At 36.7% G+C, this 16,592-nt stretch overlaps 2 protein-coding genes across 23 annotated transcripts in view; one reads left to right on the top strand and one right to left on the bottom strand.

The window, feature by feature from the left end:
* Positions 1–1,328, bottom strand: part of TRAPPC13 (trafficking protein particle complex subunit 13) — a 34,827-nt gene extending 33,499 nt beyond the window's left edge. For 8 of the 15 annotated variants that reach the window (XM_081518299.1, XM_081518300.1, XM_081518303.1 and 5 more), the window contains exon 1: positions 634–1,002. In XM_081518299.1, the coding sequence (XP_081374425.1) occupies positions 634–679 (46 nt within the window). In that variant the 5' untranslated portion in view covers positions 680–1,002. Of the gene's footprint in view, positions 1–633 lie in introns of all 15 variants that reach the window. The other 7 variants (XM_081518291.1, XM_081518294.1, XM_081518295.1 and 4 more) reach the window with 1 other exon arrangement.
* Positions 927–16,592, top strand: part of TRIM23 (tripartite motif containing 23) — a 33,831-nt gene continuing 18,165 nt past the window's right edge. For 2 of the 8 annotated variants that reach the window (XR_014061734.1, XM_081518281.1), the window contains exons 1-5: positions 1,322–1,514; positions 6,568–6,730; positions 11,210–11,328; positions 13,684–13,962; positions 14,534–14,716. Coding sequence is in view for 7 of the 8 variants with exons in the window: in XM_081518281.1 (XP_081374407.1) it covers positions 1,434–1,514; positions 6,568–6,730; positions 11,210–11,328; positions 13,684–13,962; positions 14,534–14,716 (825 nt within the window). In the remaining variant the exon portion in view is untranslated. Of the gene's footprint in view, positions 1,288–1,321; positions 1,515–6,567; positions 6,731–7,115; positions 8,319–11,209; positions 11,329–13,683; positions 13,963–14,533; positions 14,717–16,592 lie in introns of those variants that run through there. The other 6 variants (XM_081518286.1, XM_081518288.1, XM_081518285.1 and 3 more) reach the window with 6 other exon arrangements.

The following is a 16,592-nucleotide window of genomic DNA, read 5'->3' as shown; positions in this document are numbered from 1 at the left end:
CTCCTGCCCCAAATCCTTCCCAGCATTTCTAAATGCTTGGCACAATACTAGACTAATTTCACAGGTAAAGCTGAAGCCTGGTAAATTTGTCACTGCCGAATGAACAGACAAGAGACATGAGGAAAAACCACTTTAGATACACGCTATTAATCATCTCGGTTCACACAGGGCTCTCCCCGGGTAGGGTGGGAACTTCAGTATCTGCTGCTAAAATTTGTTGGGTGGCTTCAGCAACATATAATAGGGTAAGTTATTTACCAGGTATCTATTTCACTCTAAGTGGAGTAGGAAATGGCAACCCACTTCAGTATTCTTGCCTGGAAAATCCCATAGATAAAGAGCCTGGCGGGGTATAGTCTATGGAGTTGCAAAGAGTCGGACATGACTGGCTGACTGAGCACATATATTCCATCCCGTCGCAGGGAGGGGGGGAGGGTGTCTCAAACCTAAAAAGCGAAGAAGAAAATAGCTTCCTCTCGCTTCTACGGCAAAAAACTGAACAGGAGGGCGAGTACTGTTTAAGAAGGACGAGGTCTACATCCCAGGGACCAGGTCTACGTGCCAAAAGCTGCAAGAACTAGTGAGAAAAGGGGAGAAAACCGTGTAGAGGGAGCCGGGTCCGCAAAAATTTACCTTTTAGGGCCAGCAGGTGCTCCTGTTTGGGGGCATTCACCTCCATTTTGACCGGCACTTTGAACCCACTGCCTACGGAGGCTGAAGAGGTTCACTAAACGCGGAAGAAAACAGAAAGCGCACGTTCCGGAAGACAGGGCATCAAACACATTCCCAATAGTTTCTTCTCTGCCGGTGGTGCCTTAAATTCTCTCCTTACCACGTCATTTAGCGACTCAACGGCTTCTTTTTACCAAAGCCATCTCTTGCCTCTTAGAGACTTATACATAAAAGACTTCCCTATTTTCCAGCCACAACCACACACCGCGACTTCAAGAAATCACTCCTCGGAGACAATACACGGCCCTGCAAATACCTACATCTCCCGGTAAATGCTGTGGATGTGGCATGCTGGGATTTGTAGTTCAAAAGCCGCATGGCATGCAGGGAAATGCAGTCCTCTTTCGTCCAGTCCATCTTAAAACTGGGGAGAAAAGGTCGTTACTGGAGCAAGAATTTCACCCCCAAACCTTACTTCTGTTTTAGCCCTTATTTTTTGCTTTAATTTTACTCCTCCCATCAATCTGATGGAAGTCTGACGGAGACTGAAAATCGCCAGACTCTTCAATAAATGTAACAAAGCTCCCATTCACAAGGCTCTGCTCGCGTGAAGAGGTGCGAAGAAGGCGCCTCCGCGGCGCCCGGCGTCGTACTGCGCCTGTGCGCCAGCGGATAGCGCCGAGGCTTCTGGGTGGGTGTCTTTACCCCGCCCCTCATGTGAAGGCCTTTTCGGCTGCTTCAGTTGCGAGGCTCCTCCTAGGATGGCTGCTCTGGTTGTAAACAAGCCTGGAGCGGGACTAGACAGTGGTCGTCAGGGCAGCCGGGGGACGGCCGTGGTGAAGGTGAGGGACCTTGCGTGCTCTGTTCTCCGCCATCGGCCTCCCTTCGGTTCATCCCGGAGATCTGGCTTTTTGGGGGCGGGTTGCGCGGACTCGGGTCCCTCTGGGCTTTACAAGCCTATGCTTCCCCTCCGGACCTTTATCCCTGCAGGCCTGAGGTTACCTGGTCTCCTGGTCATTCTAGTCCTCTGTAGTCGCCAACGGGGACTTTTGTGAAAAGGAGCCGATGGGCCTGTGAGAGTGACCTGGGCTGATCTTTCCCCAGGCCCTCTGTTTTTAGCTAAGCCCAACCGGCATTAATAAGCCTATTTTTATGAAATTGATCCTTTATTATTGACAGATACTATTTTAGATATTTTACCTCGGTAATACCTATTTGTGAAGTAATTGTTGATTCTAGTTTTACAAGTGAGGAAACTCAGGTTTCGGTTAACACTGTAGCTGAGCCAGAGTTGACTGCTCTAAAGTATTCTTTCGTTACTGCACTACCTTCTTTGTAATCAGACCTCTGTTATTGTTTGACCTGCCCTCTCCTCATTTGGTAGTGGAGGTGTGTCAACAGCCCCGTTAATGCTCGGGAATATGAATTACCCTATGTTTGAAGTGTGAAATTCTGCCATATTTAAATGCTCTAAAATGGGTTTACCAAAAATTCAGTTGAAATAACGTAGAATTCACTTTTGCGTATATAGATAGATCTAGAAGAGAGAACTGATCTTAATAACCTTCAGAATCCTCTAATCTCAGATATTGGTAATCTTATTCCTGGCTACATATTACTGAGGACTTTAAAAAAAAAAACAAAAACGATTTAATCCCCCAGTTCTGCTTAAGTTGATATCAGTATATTTTTTTGCATTTCCAGAAGGCTTTTAATGTGCAACTAGGGTTCAAAACCATTGGAGGAGATATCTGAAGTTCTTTTAAGATCTTGAGTAATAGGCACCTGTGGTTTTCATCTAATGTTTCATATGACAACAAATGATACATTTTTGCTTTCAACTATTTTATCGATCAGTATTGGTGGTGGTTTCATCTTTTAAATATTAATAAAGTTATTTTGAAGATACATAGCATATCTGAGATGTGAATATGCCCTCATTATTTGGCTTGTATGGTTGAGATTTTATTTATTGAATTGTGTTTTTTCTAAGTAGAGAATACCTGAAGATTATTTTGTGAACTTGAATTAAGAAGTAATAGGAATGGATGTTACTGCTGTGTCTACTTTTGTTACCTTGTTTGCCTTAAAATCTGAAACATATACCAAAACCTGATGTAAATCCAGTTTATTAAAGCACAGAGTTTGATAAATTAGAGGCTCATTTGGTTAATTTTCATTTTTATATGTAAAATGTGACTGAGTTGTGCAATAGGATAGTCCTTTTTGGTAAGATCCTCATTCTGTAATATGTAAGATAAATTACAAACTAAATTTTAAAAAATCTCATGGCCATTGTTATAGAGGAAAGCAAGAAGTGTTCATTGGAAGGTAAAAGTTGAAGTATATAATGCTATATAATGCTAATGTTTGCATATATAAAATGACTTCCTGCTTAATGAACAAGTTGATAGAGTTTTCTTGTTAGGAAAACAGACAAAAATTGGATATGAAATTATTTATGTTCACAAAAGAATAGTGAGCCTTCTTAGTCCTTTAAAAATATGGCCTGCTTTATTAAAATTTAATTTACGTGTGATAAGTTTGAAGCCCTCTTTGGCATATTGGGAAGTTTGTAAAACTAAGAGCTTTTTTCCTATCTAGGGCTTAATTTCTTATGCTGTTAGCCACAATTCCTATTCATAAATACTGAAGAAAAAAATTTCTTACTCTATTATTTACTGAGATAATGCAAAATAGTCTAGTAACTGTGGTTTACTAATTAGTGGAATTTTACTAGTGCTTTTTGAAAAAAAACCTATGGTAGTAACATGAGTAATGATGCTGTTAAAGATACAAGATATGAATGAAAAAAGTAAAATTTTAATTTGGTTCTTTGGAGTTTATTGTCATATATAATTGTAATATATTATGGTGTCACTCTAGTGAGAACATTTATTTAAAATGTTGCACTTACTTTGTAATATCTAATTTCTATTGTGAATATTTTTTCTGTAATTTGATATTGAAGATTTTTTCTTTTGTTCTTTTTTTAAGTAAAGATATTTAAGTGATACTTTTTTACTGACTTTTTAAAAAAATGCAAGATAATATGAAGTGTGTATATTGTATATATGTGTGTGTAAATATACATATATATATGATTTATGTGTAGTTATTCCCAAGCTGTTTCCATTCTTCAAATAGAACTACAGTTGCAGTGTAATGTTTCCTGTGTATCATGCCAGAAAGATAGTAGGCTTGTAAAACAATATATATAAATATATATTCTCTTTAGCTCCCCAAAGATAGTATATTTGCAAAACAGTGTATATAAAAATATATGCCTTCTTTATATCTTCTCCATTATGCAAAAGTGAAATATTCTATGGTCATTTTTCACTTTGCTTTATTGATATGGAATCATACTGTATATACATAAAAAGTTTCCTAACTCTTCCTCCCTAGACTGCATGTGTGCGTGCGTGCTCAGTCGTGTCCAACCCTTTGCGACCCTATGGACTGTAGCCCGCCAGGCTCCTCCTCCATGGGATTTTCCAGGCAAGAATACTGGAGTGGGTTGCTGTTTCCTCCTCCAGGGGATCTTTCCAACCCAGGAATCAAACCTGCGTCTCCTGCATTGCATATGGATTCTTTACTGCTGAGCCATCCGGGAATCCCCCCACTAGACTGCATAGTGTAGCAGTATTCACAGTATATGAATATTGCTTAATTTATTTTATGTGTATATTTACTTTGTTTCCAATATTTTGCTAATGCAAAAGATGCTTGAAGGAATAACATACAGATATTCTTATACATATATGATACACTTGTAGGATAAGTTCCTGAAAGTAGAATTACTAAGCTATTTACACTGTTGATAGGTTTGGTCAAATTGCCTTCCACGGGGGCTATATCAGTCAAGAAACAGTTCACAGCAACCAGCAGTTTATCTACTCTCCCACACTTTCATCAGTAGAAAGAGTTATCAGCTTTTTAAAATATCTGAAAAAAGTATATTGGTATAGCTTCAACTGATTTCAAAATGTTTTGAGTGAGATTGGACATCTTTTCATATAATTAAAGATCTGTTTTCATTGCCTTTTCTGTGAACTATATGTTACATTTAAGTTTCCTTTGGACCATACTGGGATGCAAGCCAGTCATGAATTATCAGTTTATTTACAGTGAAAAACATTAGCATTTCATGTGCTGACTCCAACTTGATTGTAGAGTTTTAATATTAAAGTTTTAATGGATTAAGTCTGATTTTCACTCTGGGTTTTCTGTGTGTGTGTGTGTGTGTGTGTGTGTTTAACCTTGTAGTATGTATTTGTGGGTGGTGGCTGGCTGAACTGTTCTAAAATTTTTATTTTGTTGGACTTTATTAACCTAAGCACATAGGTGCTTGGTATTTGGAATACCCTGTTCTTGAGGGCTTTGGTCTAACAGGGTAAGACAGGCTGGAAAGCCAAGTAAAATATTAGACGTGTTTTGGGTATTGAGATCAACACTTATCCATGGTACATGGGAACCCTAAGGATAGTGTATTCATTTACGAATTTGTTAGTTTATTAATGTAAAAAACGAATCCCTAGGAAAATGTCTTTTTAGCTGTTTTCTTCAGTGTTAACATAAAGAAAGAGGCAAAAACAGTTTGGTATGTGGCGTGAGCTGCAAGTTATTTGATATAGTTTGAGAAGAGAATGGAGAAGGCAATGGCACCCCACTCCAGTACTCTTGCCTGGAAAATCCCATGGACGGAGGAGCCTGGTAGGCTACAGCCCATGGGGTCGCTAAGAGTCGGACACGCCTGAGCGACTTCACTTTCACTTTTCCCTTTCATGCACTGGAGAAGGAAATGGCAACCCACTCCAGTATTCTTGCCTGGAGAATCCCAGGGACGGCAGGGCCTGGTGGGCTGCCATCTACGGGGTCGCACAGAGTCGGACACGACTGAAGCGACTTAGCAGCAGCAGAGAAGAGAATTTGAAAGAGAAGAGAAGCAATAGAACAGGGGCCATGCTGCAGCAGGTCACAGATGGTGGTACTGGAATTTGGGGGACAATCAAACAGTTCAGTGTGGGTATGTTTAAAAAATTTATTAAATTGTGAAAAACTTCAAATATATTAAGAAATAAAAACCTTCATTGATATAAATTTAGTCTGTTGACTGATTATAAAACAAACTCATAGGCTGAAGAAGTAGAATATGCCAATTCTTGTCACCTTTTTTTTTTTTAATTGAAGTATAGCTTTTTTTCTTTTTTTTACTTGAAGTATAGTTGATTTGTCATCTTTCCTATGACTGACTCCATACACTTTCACAAGGCAGGTACCTGTGTTTGGACTAGATAAAGAAAATACTTTCTAACCCAGGGGCATTATTTATTATTTGAGAAAAAGGAATTGAAATTTAAGTCTCAACTGCATTCTTACCCTTACATTGTAAGATGTAAATGTATGTTAGAAGATACTTGAAAATTACTTATAGTCTTTTCTTAACAACTTTATCATTTACAAGGTAAGTTGTCATCCTAGCACATTTATCAAATTATTTTTGTCCAAATTAATAATGGATTTTTTGAGGGTTAGTTAATTGCAGAGAAATTGTTTAACAACCCAACTTCGGTAGAGTTATATATACTGTTAGGGATTCACATATAATGAATCATGTCATAATTTTCAAAACTTAAGATATTAACTTACAACATTAGTTTGGTCCCTGACACTTATCCTTCCAAGGAGATTTCACTGTGATGTAATTTTGGTAAGATCTGTCAGATGAAGTGACAAAAGATGATTTAAGATTTTACACCTAGACAGTTTTTTTTCGTGGAATAATAATTTAACAAGATTGATTCATTAAATAAGATCAGACTTTTTTTTTAGCCTAAAATATTTATGCTTTAAAGTCATTTAAAGAGCACCTATCTTCTTTCCAATTCTTAGGTGCTGGAATGTGGAGTTTGTGAAGATGTCTTTTCTTTGCAAGGAGACAAAGTTCCTCGCCTTCTGCTCTGTGGCCATACAGTCTGTCATGACTGTCTCACTCGGCTGCCTCTTCATGGAAGAGCAATCCGTTGCCCTTTTGATCGGCAAGTAACAGACCTAGGTAGGAAAAATATATATATAAAATTTTTCATGTAATACAAATGTCATAGTAGACAATTTCTGCTTGATTTTAAAAATTATAAAATTCTGGGAGTTCCCTGGCAGTCCAGAGGTTAGGACTCTGTGCTTCTACTGCAGGGCGAATGGGGTCTTTTCCTGATTGGGAAACATGCCAAGCTGTGGCCAAAAAAATAAAAAGAAACATAAAATTCCAAGGAGGTTTCAGTTTCTTTTAAAACCAGTAGTCCTGAAGCTATCAACTAGCCTACCCTTGGGGACTAACTGTATTTCCTCTTCTGGGATATTTATATTCAGTACTTAAAGATCAATAGTTTTAAGACACCTGAGAAAGATATGCTAACCTTTTCCACTTTCCTGTAAAACAGGGTTTACCTTGGACATGAATAGGCCATTAAGGAAAATACAGATAAGTACTTGGAGTTTCAACATGTTATTTATTGATATCAGAGACAGAAGTATTTTTAGCATTTGATAGCTACTAACTATTTCTTGTTCTCTGTTAAAATGTATTTAAAGGTCTGGTGGATTTTTTTTCAGTTTTTTGCATTCTTTTAAAACTTTGCTTTATAGTTTTCAAAATGAGTTATTACTATAGGATATCAGATTTGGAAATGACATTTATTAACATTTGAGCAGTTATCTTGCAACCATAAATTCTATGTTTATTCTTTTTAATGGTGGAATTTTCTCCAAAATTAGCAGTTTAAAGTTGTCATTTATTTTTAGTTCAGTAGCACTGTTTAAGACTGTTCAGACTGTATATCGCGTGGAACACATTTGAAATAATTAAACCACCAGGAAAACAAGCAAGAGTACCCAGATTTTTAGACCAGAAAGCTTTAAAATGCTGAGAAACATTGTTGTAAAATATTTTATTATAAGGATAGGGTAGAATGGGTTTTTTAAGATTTTGGTAGACTTTGATTTAACTAAGTAGTATGCTCATTTGCCAGAAAACTAATATAAGACAGTGTTAGCATTATTATGGATAGCATTAACTTACCATTAGTGAAGAAATAATAAGGTTCAAGGGGGAGATGTCTTTATTTTGACATTGTTTTTATTGTCTTTTTATTCTGTGATTTATATATATCATACCATCTTCTTTATATAAAACTGTATAGAAGTAGTAATACTTTGCAAGTGTAAGATGGACCCTTTCTTCCTCCATTTTGAAGGGCACTGTATCTTCTCTACATAAATACCACAGTGTGGGTTATTACTACCCTCACTGTGATAAGCTAGGAATTCGTGACAGGTAATGGTTAGTGATATCCTAGTTGAAATCAATCAAACCAATAACTTCGCCTTGAATATAGGTTGTAATTTCTATGTTCTTGTTCAGTGACTAAGTCATGTCCAGTTCTTTGTGACCCCATGGACTGCAGCACACCAGGCTTCCCTGTCCTTCACTATCTCCTGGAGTTTGCTCAAACTCATGCCCATTGAGTTGGTGATGCCATCCAACCATCTCCTCCTCTGTTGAGGATCCATCTCATCCTCATCATCATCTCATCTCATCCTTCTCCTCCTACGCTCAGTCTTTCCCAGCATCAGGGTCTTTTCCGGTGAGTTGGTTATTCACTTCAGCTGGACCAAGTATTGGGGCTTCGGTTTTGGCATCAGTCCTTCCAATGAATATTCAGAGTTGATTTCCTTTTAGGATTAGCTGGTTTGATCTCCTTGCTGTCCAAGGGACTCCCAAGAGTCTTCTCCAGCACCACAGTTCGAAAGCATTAGTTCTTCAGTGCTCAGCCTTCTTTATGATCCAGTTCTTACATCTGTACATGACTACTTGAAAAACCATAGCTTTGACTATATGAACCTTTGTTGGCAAAGTGATGCCTCTGCTTTTTGATACACTGTCTAGGTTCATCATCGCTTTTCTTCCAAGGAGCCACTGTTTTTTAATTTCATGGCTGCAGTCACTGTCTGCAGTGATTTTGGAGCCTGAGAAAATAAAATATGTCACTGTTTCCACTTTTTTCTCCCATCTGTATGCCACGAAGTGATGGGACCGGATGGAGTGTTGTCATCCACATATCTGAGGTGGTTAATATTTCTCCCAGCAATCTTGATCCCAGCTTGTGATTCATCTAGCCTGGCATTTTGCATGATGTATAGTAATTACTATACCTTGTAGCTTAGAATTTTACTCTAATTGGAGCCTATGGAATATGTGTTAATGACCCTTGATATAGTTTGATGTCATTATTTTTTAGTTCGTGTTTAAAATCTATTATAGAAATTATATCTATATATATATGAGTTTCAGAAAATTTGGAAAAGCTATTAAAAAGTATAACAAAAAAAATCATTTGTATTTCCTGCTTATAAAAAGCAAGTTACTGTTTTTTTTTTCTTTCCCATTATGACTTATTACAGGATATTGAATAGAGTTCCCTGTGCTATACAGTAGGACCTTGTCATTTATCCATTCTGTGTATAATAGTTTACATCTGCTAATCCTACACTCCCAACCCATCCCTCCCTTCTACCACCCCAGTCCCCATGAACTGCTGTTAATATGAAAGAATCAAAATTAGAATTCTTTAGTATCAGTAAGTGTTTATCATAGTTATTAGTACTGGTCAGCATTATTTATGGTTCTTCTCTTCTTTCCTCATGGTAAAATCATACTTCCCTGCTCTTCTATGATTAGGTAGGCAGAACTGTGTGATTTTCCTTTAACTAGTGAAATTATGAGTAGAAGTGAAGTGTCAGCTTCCAGGTAGAAGCTGTTAAGAATGGATTTATGATAGTTTGTAGTAAATTGTTTTCCCTGCTATAGTGAGGTGATGCAGGTGGTTGGAGCCTCAGTGGCCTGTGTCCTTGATCATGGACAGTAGAGAACAGAATCTCTCTTGTCTTCACCAACTCCTGAGATGTTATATGAGCAAACAGCAAATCTTTGTTGTTTTAAGTCATTGAGATATTAGATTTATTTTGATAGTCACAGAAAAATTAAATGATATCTTAGGCAGTAGATAGATACTATTTAAATACTACTAGGAGTTTATGTGTTTGTGCTTAATATATAATGAAAGTATTTGGATACTGTCAAGATAATACTTTTAAATAAAGGACTTAGTGTACTTCTTAATCTTTTATAAACAAAGTGGGTAGAACTCAGTTTGAGGTAGAATATGTGTGAAAAATTAAATTAGTTGAGAAAGCCTTGTGAGGGTGGCAAGATGGGGAAATGCTGGGTAGGCCGCATAAAGATACTTGGGAAGGGAAGTCACAGAAATCAAAGAGGAGGGTAAAGATATTTAGCCTAGTTTAAAAAATTTTTTGGGAGAACCATAACTAGAAATGGCTTTTTTCCTTACCTTTTCTTCCAACTTTCCTTCTTCCTTCCTTTTTTTCTTCTTTCCTTTCCTCCCTTAGAAAAGAGGGCCCAAGAAGGAAGGAAGCCTTGTAACCAATGACTTCATCATTCTTTTGTTTTTTTCAGTGAATTAGGTGGCAGCTTTGTGTCAGATGGTATTTTTTGTATAGAAGCTCAGAGTAACTGACAAATATTCCTTCTAATTTCCAGAGGATCTATGTTTTATTTATAGTCTTAGGAAGAGTTCATGTTTGTGTGTGCTCATGTGTGTGGCCACATATGCGTGCACATATGTATGTTCACCTGGCCTTTTATGGTCATTTCTGGGGAAAAGAGGCATTGGTCCTTATTCAGATGTGCCCTGAAGTCTTACCTACCTAAAAGGAAGTATTGTCAGACTTTAGTGTGAAACTCTGTGTATGTGTGTAAGAAGGAGTTGATATATTTATTAATTGTTCTTAGGGTTCTAGGTTGGATGAGATATGGGAAAAATGTCTTTAGCTGCTCTAGTTCCAGTTTAGAGATGGATTTATTTTAGGTTAAGTGTATCTTTCATACTGTGGTTTTCAAACATACATCATATTTATGACCATATTTGTGGTCATAAAATCAGTTAAATTGTCTGTGAATAAGATTATTTAAAAAGAAATAGGATAAAACCAATCAGTGTGTTGCACACTGTGAGGGTGAATTTTGGTTTGTAAATCTTCTGTTTCAGTGGTGTGTGTGTGTGTGTGTCTGTGTCTGTGTCTGTGTTTTACTGGGTTACAATGTAAAATGTATTTCTTACTGTAGGTTACTGTTAAAAATATTTAAAGCACTTGTTTTAGTATATATAGTAAAAGTCAGTGAGGCAGTAGGATTTATAAATTTTATTGAAGTTAAATTATAGAAAAAGAATAAGAGTTTTAAAAAATGTTTCTACTTGGAATGCTAAGGGGTCTGTGTTTTAAAGAGAATATTAAGATTGCTGTTATAGCATTAACAGGAAATGGAGAAATTTTGAATTTTCAAAATTTAAACATTATTAATGATTGAACTGTGAGACATTGAAATTACTATCAGGATATGGGGTAAAATAAATAATATTCCATTTTGTTATATTTAGTTTATATATTTGTATTCTAGGAGATTCAGGTGTCTGGGGATTGAAAAAAAATTTTGCTTTATTGGAGCTTTTGGAACGACTACAGAATGGACATATTCAGTATGGAGCTGCAGAAGAAGCCATTGGGATATCTGGAGAGGTATTAATTGAACTGTTGAAATATTTGTTATGACCATGAATTTTTTCTTTTAATTTAAAATATTTGCCATTATATGTACAATATTACCTCAGTTTCCCTATAAAGTAGGACTGCAGATACACAACTTTTCATTACATTATAGTTCTGAAGGCAACAGAGTCCCCAACTGAACAAAAGCAAAACTGAAGCTTGAATTCTCTGAAAATACTGTATGCAAACTATGTTTTTTGCATAAACTTGTTTCCTTATCATCATTAGTTCTACATAAGGGTAAAGTGAAAGAGTAAGATTATGGATGAATACGGAGGATATGTAGCCTACATTAAAGCAGAGGATGCAAAAGTGAATCATTCAACAGTTAAAGCACAGAGAAAGAAAGAGGAACTCCATGAAAGGGACCTTTTAGCGTAGAGACAAAATGCCTTACAGGTAGCCATAGCTCCTGAGGGAATTACTATTAAATATCTTCATGAAAAGTTAAATTGTATGTAGATGTACTCTCTTTATCCAGGCAGGTTAGTGTCCAATTATTAGAAAGAAGACCATTAACACAAGTTAAAATACACTTTTAGTGTAAAATTTGTCTACATAACTCATAGACTGTTCTGAATATAGGAATAGTTATTTAGTAATTAGTTAATAATTTTGATGAACACCTTTAAAACCACATGTTTAGTATTAAGGAAAATGTCAGATTGACTTTTTACTTGTCTTTTATGAGATCATGATTTCCTATATAAAGTGAATCAGTGAAAGTAATCTCAAACTGAAGCACTGTTTTCTAAAAATTTTGCAGTTCTTTCCCATGATTTGTCTTTTACCTTCATTTTGAAAGACATTGAGGATTATCTAACGTTGATCTTACAAATTTGTCAGCTCTAGAAAGCAGGAGACATGACTTTTTAATTTTATACGTATGCATTTCTCATAGTTGCAAACAAAGTTGTTTAACTTTGGGTTCATTTTTTATTTACTGTGATACTGAATGATACCATTGATATATTTTCTAATTTTTATTTCTACAGAAATTTATACCAAATCTTTCCCTTTCCAGTTATGGCCTTTTAATATTCAGAAAAAGTTTTCGAAGCATTCTTGATTATCTGACACGTAAAATTGACAGCTTGGAATGCTTTTTACTAATTCATAAAAATAATAAACATTTAAAAGGTTACATGTAACATGCTGCTGCTGCTGCTGCTAAGTCACTTCAGTCGTGTCTGACTCTGTGTGACCCCATAGACGGCAGCCCATCAGGCTCCGCCGTCCCTGGGATTCTCCAGGCAAGAATACTGGAGTGGGTTGCCATTTCCTTCTCCAGTGCATGAAAGGGAAAAGTGAAAGTGAAGTCGCTCAGTCGTGTCTGACTCTTAGCGACCCCATGGACTGTAGCCTACCAGGCTCCTCCGTCCATGGGATTTTCCAGGCAAGAGTACTGGAGTGGGGTGCCATTGCCTTCTCCGACATGTAACATAGGGTTTTATTTTTTTCTTTAATTAATGATTTTCAACCAGGATACTGCAGTAGTCTCAACTATGGAGCTTTAGAAAAAATACACAGCTTGGATTTCATCTACCCCTATTGAGAAATGAGTATTTCTCAGGTTGGAGTTTAAGCATCTGTGTTTTGAAAAGCTTCACTTGGTTATCTAAATAATAAAATTTGTGCTTCTCTTTTTCTATACATTATGCTGACAAATATATTTAAACCAGGGGGGCAGTATTTACTATCAGTTCTTTCAATCTTAAAAAAAAACAGACTTCTATCCTCTGTTGTCCGTTTCTTGTGTGTAAAGTGAGGGGATTTTGCAGTAGATACTTTTGCACTGACAGTGAATCTAAAACAATGGTTGTATTTTTGGCCTCAAATTCATAGCATATATTGATGATCAATTTTGGAAATAGCTTTCACTTACCTATAGAAGTGAGTAGTGAATGACTTTTGTATTTAATTATCAGTTTATTTCATATATATAAAAGATTATGGGCTTTTATATTTCAAAATTTGGCATGTTATAATGATTGGGTTTTAGTTAAAAAAATTTTAATCAAAGTATAATTAATTTATAATATTATGTTAGTTTCAAGCATACATCAACATGATTTGGTTATACACACACACACATTCTTTTTCAGATTCTTTTCCATTATAAATTATTATAAGATACTGGGTATAGTTCCTGTGCTGTACAGTAGGTCCTTGTTGTTTGCCTATTTTATATATAGTAGTGTGTAATTTACTTCTCCGTCTCCCTTGGTATCTCCTTTGATAACTGTAAGTTTGGTTTCTGTGTCTCAGTCAGTTTCTGTTCAGTAAAGGGGTTCAGTTTTAACACATTACTTTTTTGTTTATCAGAGCATCATTCGTTGTGATGAAGATGAAGCTCATGTTGCATCTGTATATTGCACTGTATGTGCAACTCACTTGTGCTCAGAGTGTTCCCAAGTTACTCATTCTACGAAGACACTAGCAAAGCACAGGAGAGTGCCTCTAGCTGATAAACCTCATGAGAAAACCATGTGCTCTCAGCATCAAGTGCATGCCATCGAGTTTGTTTGCTTGGAAGATGGCTGTCAAACTAGCCCTCTCATGTGTTGTGTCTGCAAAGAATATGGAAAACACCAAGGTCACAAGGTATGAATACAGTTAAACTTGATAACTTTACCTGCTTTACCAGCCTACTGTTTATTTTCACTGACTTGGTTCTTTACACTAAAAGTAGAAACTGAAGAAGAGCTAAATGATAAATGAGTTGAGCTTGGTAGCATGAAAAGAAAAGAGAGGTTTATTTTCTGAATGGCTTATCAAAAATTTCAGAGTCCTCATGATTCATTCTTTATTGAAAATGGCTTTCCAGCAGGAAACAAAAAGTTCTTTTCTTTCTCTGCATGTTTTTGTAAACCACTGGATTGTGTTGATAATATATCTGTTGACGAACTAATGCTTGTGATCAAATTTTAGAGAAGATTTCTTGGTTTCTTAGCAGTATATGGAATTCCAAATTTTCAATTATTTCTTTGAAGGATAAATAATTTTGGAATGAAGGCAAATTAGTATTTCTTCATGCCGTGATTTTTTAAATATGTTATAAAACCCACTTGCAGCTAATGGTTTGTTTTTTTAATAATAGGAGCCAGTTAAGTAGCAGTTTATATCATTAGTCAATACTATGAGTTCTTTTCTATAATTGTGTTGCATCTTATAGCATTCAGTATTGGAACCAGAAGCTAACCAGATCCGAGCATCAATTTTAGATATGGCTCATTGCATACGGACCTTCACTGAGGAAATTTCAGATTATTCCAGAAAATTAGTTGGAATCGTTCAGCACATTGAAGGAGGAGAACAAATAGTAGAAGATGGAATTGGAATGGCCCACACAGAACATGTATGGATTTTTTTCCTCTTTACCCTTTTTCCTTCTTACTTTTTCACCTTGTAGGATTTATTGAGCAATTCCATTGTACCAATACTGCACTAGTCAGTGGAAATAAGATTTTTGAAAAGTCTCTGTCTTTACGGAAATTTATAATCCATCATGGAAGAGTTTCAAGTGTGGTAACTGTTTACTTTGTGGGGGAAATGCAGGATGCCCTGGCAGTGTGCATAAAAACAGCATTAACTTAGGTAAGTCTTGGAAGGCTCTCAAGAAGATGTGATGTCTAAACTAAGATTTGAAGGAATTTAGTCAGAGAGAAGAGTGAGGTGGGGAGAGAGTTGTTTCAGAGAGGGAAGCATATGTTAAAATACCAGGAAGTGAGAATTGGACATACTGTAGAAACTAAGTTCACTGTGGTTGAAGCTTTGAGTATTGGGGTGGCACATGCTAAGAAAAGATGTTGGAGAATTAAGGGCCAAATCGTGCAACATCTTGTTAGCTATGTTAAAGAGTTTGGACTTTATCTCACAGGCAGTGATTAGCCATTGAAGAATTGTCATAGGAAAAATATAATCAGATTTGCATTAAGAAAGGTTGCTGTTTAATATAAAAAATGAATTGGAGGAACAACAAGATTGGAAGCAAGGAGACCTCTTGTGAGGTTGCTGAAATTATCTACTTGAGAATTGTTTGGGGCCCATAATACTGCAGTATTGAGAATGGAGAGAATCACATGGCTTTGAGATGTTAAAGAAGTAGAATAGGTAGGTCATAGTGACTGATTGATAATATTGATTGATAGGTAACTTGCAGGGTCAAGCATGATGCCTAGGTTTCCACCTTGCCCAGCCTGGCAGATGGTTGTCCTCTAAACGGGGAGGAAGAAGAATTTGGGAGGGGATGATGAGACCAAGGTGGTAAGTTTAATTTGGATGTTGAATTTGTTATATCTGTGAAATAAATGGAAATACCCCCCCGCCCCCCACAGTAAGGTGAAGAGTAAGGGGGTATATAGGAGGTGAGTGTGTCTAACTTCTAAGAGTTTGGCTGTGAAGAGAAGGAAGGGACTTAGGCAGTAATGGTAGTTGCTTTTAAAAATTGAATTATAGAGGAGAAGCATTTGGGCTTCCCAGGTGGCACTAGTGGTAAAGAACCCGCTTGCCAGTGCAGGAGTCTTAAGAGACATGGGCTCAATCCTTGGGTCAGGAAGATACCCTGCAAGAGGGCATGGCAACCCACTCCATTATTCTTGCCTGGAGAATTCCATGGACAGAGGAGCCTGGAGAGCTACAGTCCATAGGGTCACAAAGAGTCGGACATGACTGAAGCGACCTAGCACACGTGCATAGAGAAGAAAGGGATATTTTCAGAGAGAAATATAAAACACAGGGACAGACAAAGTATAGTGTTTTTTTTTTTTGGGGTAATCAAAATTAAAGTCAAGTCATTGGGAATAATTGCTAGAATAATGCTCTGTCAAATCTAGTAGCCAGTAGCCTCATGTGGCTATTTAAGTTTAAATTATTTATCAGTACCAAAAAATACAAAATTTACTTCCTCAGTCTCACTAGCTACATCTGAAGGACATTTTATGTGTGTGTAGGTAGTGGCTGCCATATTGGTCAGCACAGATATAGAACATGTCTGTCATCACATAAAATTCTATTGGACCTTGTACTATGGTAGAAATATTTATGCCCTCAGTAAATATTTATTGAACATATCTCAAGTGCTAAACACTATTCAAGCTAAGGAGACACCACTGTACAAGTCAAAAATACCACCTATGCGGAGTTTGCATTCTAATGTGGGAAGAGAGACAATATATAATATGGCAGAAGTATGTCATTAGGTGCTTTGGAGAAAAATCCAGAAAAGGTGGTAT

Source organism: Giraffa tippelskirchi, chromosome 8 (genome assembly GCF_054371585.1).
Source record: "Giraffa tippelskirchi isolate mGirTip1 chromosome 8, T2T-mGirTip1v1.2.pri, whole genome shotgun sequence".
NCBI lineage: Eukaryota > Metazoa > Chordata > Mammalia > Artiodactyla > Giraffidae > Giraffa > Giraffa tippelskirchi.
This window is presented reverse-complemented; position numbering and strand designations above follow the sequence as displayed.